Below are 11,113 nucleotides of genomic sequence, written 5' to 3'. Positions count from 1 at the left end.
AAGTTTCTATTTCTTCTCCATGGATTTTAATTCCTACTCCGATTTTTCTTTTGTTTCCTTTACTGCTTGCTCAATATACAAATTGAATAACATTGGGGATATGTTACAACCCTGTCTCACGCCCTTCCCTACTACTGCTTCACTTCATGCCCCTCAACTCTTATAACTGCCATCTGGTTTCTGTGATATTAAAATAATATTATGAATAAGATATTTATTTTCGCAGATGTTGCAGTTAGCTGTCAAGTAATTTCTAAATAAAATGTTTCTTTTTTCATATAGTATCCAGATATAGGGATTTTTTTTTCTAAAAATGATTTTATTCCATTTGTTAGCCGTAAGTTAAGCGATTTTCCAGAAACTTAGAGCCTTCAGCTCATATTGGAGGTGCTGCTGTTCTCTCGCAGTTACAATATTTATCTGTTGTTACAAAGTTCGCAATGATGTTTTGGGCAAAATTTTCTGCCTGACTCAAGTAATACTATCACCGTCAGAGAGTGGTACGGGACTGTAAGTCCCACCGCCACACCTCCAAAGTGAATTGCAGTGACGCAGTCACTGCCCTATGGAAATTTACTGCCTCACCAACACAGTTAGACCGCAATAGACCGGTGATGCTGTATTGTAATATATCACCCCGGACTACAAGTCCTTTTCGTTAAAGTATCATAACTATACTATTTGAAAGTGCCATCAGCTCATATTCAAATAGTAATGAATCATATTTTCATAAGCCATTAGGTTGTTTCACATGGTGTTATTGACTTTAAAAACGACTTGTCTGAAATGTTCTAAAACTGTTTAAACTTTACGCGTAAACATCAATCGCAGATATACATAAATCAATGTGTAAATAGCAAGTCAACATTTAACAGACTTTAAAACAAAAAAGGAATCATTGAAATAATTACTCGTGAGGCTGATCGATTAAGTAAAATCGATTATCAGAACAAGCTCGATTAATTGCAACTAAACGCTAAAACCCTCTAGTCGTAATTTTTAAATTTTACAAACAAATGTGAAACGTCAGACAAACTCATTGATGGTGTAATCAAGTTTTGACTTAATGTTTGTGAAAGAGAAGTGACATGCTAAAAGAAATAACCTTAACTGACCCTCAGAACATTGACGCCGGAGATGTATATCTTTATCTATTTTGCCTTAGCATCTGATTTTTCATACACTGCAACAGGACTTTTTTTTTTAATGTTTACGTATATTTCCAGAGTTGTTGTCGTCGTCAAGAGACTTGGTGCAGATACTTTTGAGAATGTTATTGACCAGCTGAAAGCCAATGTGGAATGCTTCCTCTTGACTAAATTGTGTATTTGCACGTAACACATGCAGGTCTGTGAATTTCAGTTTTTCTTTAGTCTGCAATCGGTGGCCCTGTCTGTCCCGTTTTTGAAAACGAATTTAACAGTGTCGAAAATACACAATCAAAACAGCGTTAGCATCTCCAGCGGTTTGGAAATGGATTTTGTAGGAGTCTGTAGTTTTACTTGCTTTAATGAATATCATGGCTTTCTTTTGCATTCTGAAAGTCCTAAAGGTAGCTAGAGAAGACGGATTGAAACACCACCTACGGCCATCCTAAGGACATACATATTTTAGTATTTGTTGCATAGATCATGAAAACGACGTTTCGTAATGACGTTGAACGTGTCACTTTAGAATAAGTTTTGTTGTTGGTTGGATATCTGTCAAACTTTTAATGCTATTTGGCAAATGACCAAAGATTTTTGTGGCAGCATAATTCACCCCCTTTCTGTGCCAAAGTCAGGTTTAACCCAGAACAGTGAAGATCATCCTTTCTTCTGATGTTGTGGCTGTGCACTTAGCTGTTATTTTTGAAGTGGGATGAGTTATTAATAACTAATTTCATAAGTGAATATATGTATTGGAAGGTACTGTGAATATCCTGAGTTCCTTAAATAAATGTTTGTAAAGTGATCTTGGATGGGCTCCAGCTATTATTCTGATTAATTTGTGCAATTAATACTTTTTCTCTTAATGATGAAATATCCCAAAATATCATGCCATATGAAAGCAGTGAATGAAAATAGGTATAATAGGCTAATTTACTGCCGTGTTTATCACCAGAATTTGCAATGACCCTAATAGCATAGGTAGCTGCACCTAACCATTTCAGCAGATCATCGATGTGTTTCTTAACAATTCAGTATCTCATCAATGCACACTCCCAGAAATTTTGAATATTCTACCTTAGTGACAGACGTGTGTTCATAGTCTATATTATCAATGGTGTTATCCCGATTTTTGCAAACTGTCTGTACTGTTAAGTTCTACCTTCCGCATTCTTCCAGTTGTATATGGATTAAGCCATTTGTGCACTGTCACACTTGTATCACAGTACTTAAGCTTATGTAGAAGAATTTCATAATCCACACAATCAAAAGCCTTTGAGAGATCACAAAATATCCCAATGGATGATGTTTGGTTATTCAGTCCATTTAATATTAGATCAGTGAAAACATATACAGCACTTTCTGTTGAAAAGCCTTTCTAAAAACCAAAACTGACATTTCATTATTACTTCATTGTTACAGAAGCTACTGTTGAATACATTAATTTTTCAATAATTTTGATTAAAGCTGTCAGAAGTGAGATTGGGCAGTAACTGTTAGCATCAGACCTATCCCCTTTTTCATGCAATAGTTTAACAATAGCATATTTCAGTCTGTCTGGAAAAATGGCCTGTTTCAGTGAGCCACTACGTATGTGGCTGAGAATCCTACTTACCTGTTGGGAACAACCTTTTAATACTCTGTTGAAATATGCATCAATTTCATGTGAGCTTTTACTTTTACTGGATTAATTATTTTCCTTATTTCAGTAGGAGAAGTGGGTAGAATTTCAATTTTATCAAATTGTGTTGGTATTGCCTCTTCCATATATTGCCTTGTCAATTCTAATGAATAGCTGGATTCTATTTTCTCTACAACACTTAAAAAATGAGTATTAAAAAAGTTTTCTACTTTTGACTTCTTGTTAACAAACTTTTCATTTCCTGTGCTATTGGTTGCCCAGTTTCCCTTTTAACAATATTCCAAATTGTTTTAGCCTAATTATATTATCAGATGTGCTAATCTCAGACATAATGCACATACTTCTGGACTTTTAATAACGTTTCTCAGTACAGTGCAGCAGTTTTATAATGTTTCACTGTTTCTAGATCGGTTGCCCAATGAAAGTCTTATTTCATTCAACGCCACATTGGGCAACTTGCCCATGAATGATGAGGATGAAATGATGAGAACAACACAACACCCAGTCCATGAGCGGAGAAAATCTCCAACCCTGCTGGGAATGTGAATCCGGGCCAACTTGCATGGGAGGTACGGAATCTTTCAGAAAATCCAGTTTGAAATCCCCACAAACAATAATTTGCTTCCCTCTGTCTGACAGAGAGCACAACAAAGAATCCAAATTTTTCAAAAATAACTGAAAATTTCCCCATGGGGACCTACACACAGCTACAATTATAAAAGTACCATTATTGAGTTTAAGCTCACATGCTCATGCTTCTATGTCACTCTACACACAATTTTTTAGGCTCCAAATTTTTCACACTATGACACATTTTAACATACAGTATGTGGAAAATCCTCCCTCCATAGTGTCTCTTCTTATGTCTGCTGAAAGCTTATATCCATCTGCATTTACCTTTTCCATACCTCTGACTATATAATGTTCAGACAGGCATAGTACATCTATTCCACCCTCAGTTTCGAAATCTTCTAAACAAACAAGAAGCTCATCTACTTTGTTTTTTAATTTGCTGACCTTCTGATCCAATATATTAACACTATATTTCACTGCTTTTATGAGAATCTTTTGACCTACTAGCATTGTTTTTCACTGTTGTCCTATGAGAATCTTCAGATGTTTTAAGATCTCTACTACCTGCCTGTCTGAGCTTCTTATTAAGATTAATTTTAATCAATGTTGGATGATTAGCCTAAAAAAAGAGGTTCACTCAGTCCCCCTCCCAAAGATTTTGCTATCATCCCAGCCAGTTTACCATTCCCTTTCCCACTGAGATGCAGGCCATGTCTTGTGAAGTCCCACCTACCAGTACCACCAACAGGCACCAAGCCTATGCCTGACAAAGTAGTAGCCCGAAGCAGCTGATCTTGCTCCATATTGGCCCTGCTGACAGAGCTGTTCAATTGGGGCTGATCATACCACATAAAAGCAGGAACGAAACCAACATCTGGATGGTTTTCTGCAAATGCTATTTTTAATAGGTCACACTCAATATTGTAGCCCTGACCCTATCAGTACTATTTCCTGCTACACCTACTATCACACATGATCCTACTTTGTAAAACACTTGCACAATGATTCTACATCCTTTATCAGTTGGCTAAGACCTGCACTGGGCTTGAAAATAGTTGTGGCGTGGTACCTGTCACCTAATTTTTCCTGCAAGATCTGGCCCATACCTCTTCCATGGCTGCTACCTAACAACATAACTTTTCTCTTACTTTCTACTTTTTGGAAATGGTTGGTTTCCTAGTGATAGTCTGTTGAGTGCTGACTACACTTACATCTACTTGAGCCTCTTCCTTAATTGACTGAGGTAGCAAGGCAAATCTGTTGTTTGTGCCAATGATGAAACTGTCAGATATTGTTCTCTTTCTGTGACTCCTGTTCCTTGCTACCACTTCCCACCTGTCTTCACCCTTCTCCCCCTTTAACCTCATCAGTTCCTCCCTAGCATTAAGCAGCAGTTCAGCCTTAAGGGCTCTAATCTTCCCTTTCTGTTCAGCTATTTTCCTATCCTAACAGTTCGAGATGGTCTATATATTTACTACACTGCATATTATACTACAATTGTGGCTTTAAATAATTGTAGAATCAATTTGGTAGAAAGTAATTTGTTCTTTATACAATCAGAAAACAAACATGCATAAAGTAAATAAATTTTAACTTAAAGCAATTGAGTGGAACAGGAAATAATTTGGGCAGCAGTGCCCAATACATTCTTGTGGAGACGTACCAGAAATTTTATTTCTGAATGTTCTTGGAGCATTGTATAATTTGCTTGCAGTAACAATCTTGTTTCCCTCAACAGCAGCCTCCAGTGGATTTTTAACTTCACCAATAGAATACTGAAATATCTTATTCTTTGGTTGTTGAAAGATCTTGAGTTTAAAAACATTACATTTATGAAACTCATGTTGCATATTTTATTGTATTAAAAGGATAGATAAAATAATATGGTATGCGCAGTCAAGACTGTTGGTTGGGTCCCGCTTGATATTTCTTATTGGATCATTGCTTCTATTCATTAGAAGAATTCTGAAACCATGTGAAGTACAACAGACATGAAGCAAGAATAAGCAAAAACTGCTACTAAAGCAAGATCAATTATAATGAATTTATTGTCTATTAAATTTTGAAGCTGCGTAGGTCTCTCTCTCTCTCTCTCTCTCTCTCTCTGTCTGTCTGTCTGTCTGTGTGTGTGTGTGTGTGTGTGTGTGTGTGTGTGTGTGTGTGTGTGTGTGTGTGTGTGTGTGTGTCAGAGAGAGAGAGAGAGAGAGAGAGAGAAAGACGTGCAAATAACACCACAATCTGTAGATTTACTGTGTATTATATATGTCTTGTTGTCTTATATAAATTTTTGAAAGTGACCAAAACAAGACACACGTAAGCCTGTACTTCTGAGCATAACAGGGAACTAAGACTAAATATGGATCTGTTAATGGCCATTGAAGTTTAATTGTATTTTTATGGGTTGTACTTAACTTTACCTCCCAAAACATTAAGTTTCTACTATGTACAGTTGTTTCATTTTTAGATTCGAATATGCATGTCTACATCTATCATTTTATAAATTTTGTCTTTTGTTCCTTAAGTGCTAGCTCTGCAAATAGAATTATGAGGAAGTAATATCAAACCATCCATGTTGCTGCACCCTGATTTTTGTTGAGGCAGTAAAGAAGTTTGCTATTCACAAATGAAACTTCTATCGGCCAGAAGAGCAACTTCTCAGTATTTGGAGAATCTACTCTTAAATATAATCTGTTTTTACTGCTGAGCTGTTCTGTCAACTCTTACCCTCTAGAGTCAGTGTGTATTCTAATATAACTATTGGTTATCAACACTGAACTGACAGTTCCTTTGTATAATTTGTTATCTACCGTGTTTTGTCTGAGGAGGAATTCTGTTACTCTTGAGAATCTAACACGTGAAAGAAGATGGAAAATTGTCCTTGAGCAGGGACAACAGTGAAGGGGTGAGACTGGGTGAGACGAGGAAAATTACAGTAACTATAATGAAATTGAATGCTGTCAGGGCTAGAGAAAACTGTTCATTCAGACATGTTTTGAAGACTCTTTCATGCAGTAGAATCCACAATAATGTGACATAAAATCTGCATTCCTGTAGCCTACTTATCCGAAAAACCACTAATAAATGTGGTTAGAGATAGATATCTTTTGTTATTACTTACATCGTCAGATATAGAAGTAACTTTGGATATGCTCCAGGGAAGGATGATGGCACCCTTGCTGTTCATGTTGCATGTTAATGACTCGTGGAAAATATTGGTATAACCTCAGGCTTTTTGCAGATGATGCAGTTACCTGGAATGAAGACAGTCTGAGAGAAGCTGCATATATATTCAGTTAGATCTTGGTGAAATTTCAAAGTGGTGCAAAGATTGGCAACTTGCTTTAAATGTTAAAAAATGTAAAATTGTGCACATCACAAAATAAGAAATCTAATATCCTAGATTGTAATATCAGTGAGTCACTGTTGGACTCAGCCAGATCCTACAAATAGCAGTGTGTAACACTTCATAGAGATATGAAGTGGAATGATCACATTGGCTTCGTTGTGGGTAAAGCAGATGGTAGACTTTGGTTTGTTGGTAGAATACTGGAGAAGGGCAATCAGTTTACAGAGGAGATTGCGAACAAATCGCTAGTGTGGTTCTAGAATATTGCTCAATAGAGTGGGACCTGTACCAGATAGGACTAAGAGGAGATATTAAACATATACAGAGAAGGGCTGCACAATGGTCACAGGTTTGTTAGATCCATGGGAAAGTGTCGCATGTTATTGTTGTGGTCTTCAGTCCTGAGACTGGTTTGATGCAGCTCTATCCTGTGCAAGCTTCATCTCCCAGTACTTACTGCAACCTACATCCTTCTGAATCTACTTAGTGTATTCATCTCTTGGTCTCTCTCTACAATTTTTACCCTCCACGCTGCCATTCAATGCTAAATTTGTGATCCCTTGATGCCTCAGAACATGCCCTACCAACCGGTCCCTTCTTCTTGTCAAGTTGTGCCATTAACTCCTCTTTCCCCCAATTCTATTCAATACCTCCTCATTAGTTACGTGATCTACCCATCTAATCATCAGCATTTTTCTGTAGCACCACATTTCGAAAGCTTCTATTCTCTTCTTGTTTCACTTCCATACATGGCTACACTCCATACAAATCCTTTCAGAAACGACTTCCTGACACACAAATCTATATCTGATGTTAACAAATTCCTCTTCTTCAGAAACTCTTTCCTTGCTATTGCCAGTCTACATTTTATATCCTCTCTACTTCGAGCATCATCAGTTATTTTGCTCCCCAAATAGCAAAACTCCTTTACTACTTTAAGTGTCTCATTTCCTAATCTAATTCCCTCAGCATCACCCGACTTAATTCGATTACATTCCATGATCCTCGTTTTGCTTTTGTTGATGTTTATCTAATATCCTCCTTTCAAGACACTGTCCATTCCATTCAACTGCTCTTCCAAGTCCTTTGCTGTCTCTGACAGAATTACAATGTCATCGGCGAAAAGTTTTTATTTTTTCTCCTTGGATTTTAATACCTACTCCGAATTTTTCTTTTGTTTCCTTTACTGCTTGCTCAATATAAAGATTGAATAACACTGGGGAGAGGCTACAACCCTGTCTCACTCCCTTCCCAACCACTGCTTCCCTTTCATGTCCCTCGACCCTTATAACTGCCATCTGGTTTCTGTACAAATTGTAAATAGCCTTTTGCTCCCTTTATTTTACCCCTACCACCTTTAGAATTTGAAAGAGAGTATTCCACTCAACATTGTCAAAAGCTTTCTCTAAGTCTACAAATGCTAGAAACGTAGGTTTGCCTTTCCTTAATCTTTCTTCTAAGATAAGGCATAAGGTCAGTATTGCCTCACGTGTTCCAGCATTTCTACGGAATCCAAACTGATCTTCCCCAAGGTTGACTTCTATTCTTCTTGAAGTGTGAGGGTATTTCGCGCGTCTCATACATCTTGCTCACCAGATGGTAGAGTTTTATCATGACTGGCTCTCCCAAGGCCGTCAGTAGTTCTAATGGAATGTTGTCTACTCCCGGGGCCTTGTTTCGACTCAGGTCTTTCAGTGCTCTGTCAAACTCTTCACGCAGTATCGTATCTCCCATTTCATCTTCATCTGCATCCTCTTCCATTTCCATAATATTGTCCTCAAGTAAATCGCCCTTGTATAGACCCTCTATATACTCCTTCCATCTTTCTGCTTTCCCCTCTTTGCTTAGAACTTCATTTCCATCTGAGCTCTTGATATTCATTCAAGTGGTTCTCTTTTATCCAAAGGTCTCATTAATTTTCCTGTAGGCAGTATCTATCTTACCCCCTAGTGATATACGCCTCTATATCCTTACATTTGTCCTCCAGCCATCCCTGCTTAGCCATTTTGCAACTCCTGTCGATCTCATTTTTGAGACATTTGTATTTCTTTTTGCCTGCTTCATTTACTGCATTTTTGTATTTTCTCCTTTCATCAGTTAAATTCAGTATCTCTTCTGTTACCCAAGGATTTCTATTCGCCCTCGTCTTTTTACCTACTTGATCCTCTGCTGCCTTCACTATTTCATCTCTCAAAGCTACCCATTCTTCTTCTACTGTATTTCTTTCCCCCATTCTTGTCAGTTGTTCCCTAATGCTCTCCCTGAAACTGTCTACAACCTCTGCTTCTGTCAGTTTATCCAGGTCCCATCTCCTTAAATTCTCACCTTTTTGCAGTTTCTTCAGTTTTAATCTACAGTTCATAACCAATAGATTGTGGTCAGAGTCCACATCTGCCCCTGGAAATGTATTACAATTTAAAACCTGGTTCCTAAATCTCTCTCGTGGTCTCGCGGTAGCGTTCTCGCTTCCCGAGCGCGGGGTCCCGGGTTCGATTCCCGGCGGGGTCAGTGATTTTCACCTGCCTCAAGATGACTGGGTGTTTGTGTTGTCCTCATCATTTCATCATCATCCAGGAAAGTGGCGAAATTGGACTGAGCAAAGGTTGGGAAATTGTACGGGCGCTGATAACCACGCAGTTGAGCGCCCCACAAACCAAACATCATCATCGCTTAAATCTCTGTCTTATATAGTCTATCTGATACCTTTTAGTACCTCCATGGTTCTTCCATGTATACAACCTTCTTTCATGATTCTTGAACCAAGTGTTAGCTATGATTAATTTATGCACTGTGCAAAATTCTACCAGACGGCTTCCTCTTTCATTTCTTACCCCCAATCCATATTCACCTACTATGTTTCCTTCTCTCCCTTTTCCTACTCTCGAATTCCAGTCACCCATGACTATTAAATTTTCATCTCCCTTTACTACCTGAATAATTTCTTTTATTTCGTCATACATTTCATCAATTTCTTCATCTGCAGAGCTAGTTGGCATATAAACTTGTACTACTGTAGTAGGTGTGGGATTCGTTTCTATCTTGGCCACAATAATTTGTTCATGATGCTGTTGGTAGTAGCTTACTCGCACTCCTATTTTTTTATTCATTATTAAACCTACTCCTGCATTACCCCTATTTCATTTTGTATTTATAACCCTGTATTCACCTGACCAAAAGTCTTGTTCCTCTTGCCACCGAACTTCACTAATTCCCACTATATCTAACTTTAACCTACCCATTTCCCTTCTTAAATTTTCTAATCTACCTGCCCGATTAAGGGATCTGACATTCCACGCTCCGATCCGTAGAACGCCAGTTTTCTTTCTCCTGATAACGACGTCCTCCTGAGTAGTCCCCGCCCCGAGATCTGAATGGGGGACTATTTTACCTCTGGAATATTTTACCCAAGAGGACGCCATCATCATTTAATCATACAGTAAAGCTGCATGCCCTCGGGAAAAATTACATACGTCTGTAGTTTCCCCTTGCTTTCAGCCGTTCGCAGTACCAGCACAGCAAGGCCGTTTTGGTTTGTGTTACAAGGCCAGATCAGTCAATCATCCAGACAGTTGCTCCTGCAACTACTGAAAAGGCTGCTGCCCCTCTTCAGGAACCACACGTTTGTCTGGCCTCTCAACAGATACCCCTCCATTGTGGTTGCACCTACGATACGGCCATCTGTATCGCTGAGGCACGCAAGACTCCCCACCAACGGCAAGGTCCATGGTTCATGGGGCGAGCGGGTGGGGACGGACAAATATTTCTCCCCTGTACTCATGTTCAAACGTTTCGTCCAAAATGCGCCTTCCACATCGTGTTAAAGTTCACAGATCTGGGAGGGTCTATACAGCCCAAGCCCATTGTGGTCCTCACTCAGCTGTACTTCTCATTCCCACTATCTCCTCTCTCATTTGAAGAAATCGCTCTGGCAGACTCTCGAAGACAGATGTAAACTATTCCAAGAAACTCTGTTAGTTTCAAGAGGCCAGCTTTAAATGACGACTTTAGGAATATACTGCAATCTCCTACAAATCACTCGCATAGGGATTGTGAGGATAATTACAGCATACTCATAGGCTTGAATGACCATTGTTCCCTAGCTCCATACCTGAATAGAATGGGAAGAAACCCTAATAACTGGTACAATGGGATGTACCCTTAACCATGCACTTCACATTGGTTTTCAGAGTATAGATTTAGATATGGATATAGAAGCATTTACTATATTCTGTTTATAGTTATACATATGTAGTATCTTACATTATTACCAGAAAATCTCCTATTTTGTATTATAGATTATTCAGCCGCTATTCATCAAAAGCTAGATCCCATAATGTTTCTGTTGAAAAAATATATTTGATGCTGTATCATGAAATAGCATTTCGATTGAACATTATTTGCTAC

General features: G+C 38.4%; 1 protein-coding gene across 12 annotated transcripts in view; it reads left to right on the top strand.

Moving 5' to 3' along the window:
• The first annotated feature begins 975 nt into the window (after positions 1-975).
• LOC126106474 (zinc finger protein 501-like) overlaps positions 976-11,113 on the top strand; it is a 170,987-nt gene continuing 160,849 nt past the window's right edge. For 9 of the 12 annotated variants that reach the window (XM_049912774.1, XM_049912767.1, XM_049912769.1 and 6 more), the window contains exons 1-2: positions 976-1,139; positions 1,227-1,347. In XM_049912774.1, coding sequence (XP_049768731.1) covers positions 1,342-1,347 — 6 coding nt within the window. In that variant the 5' untranslated portion in view covers positions 976-1,139; positions 1,227-1,341. Of the gene's footprint in view, positions 1,140-1,226; positions 1,348-3,196; positions 3,360-11,113 lie in introns of all 12 variants that reach the window. The other 3 variants (XM_049912765.1, XM_049912770.1, XM_049912764.1) reach the window with 1 other exon arrangement.

The sequence above is a fragment of the Schistocerca cancellata genome, chromosome 10 (assembly GCF_023864275.1).
Source record: "Schistocerca cancellata isolate TAMUIC-IGC-003103 chromosome 10, iqSchCanc2.1, whole genome shotgun sequence".
NCBI classification, from domain to species: Eukaryota; Metazoa; Arthropoda; class Insecta; order Orthoptera; family Acrididae; genus Schistocerca; species Schistocerca cancellata.
This window is presented reverse-complemented; position numbering and strand designations above follow the sequence as displayed.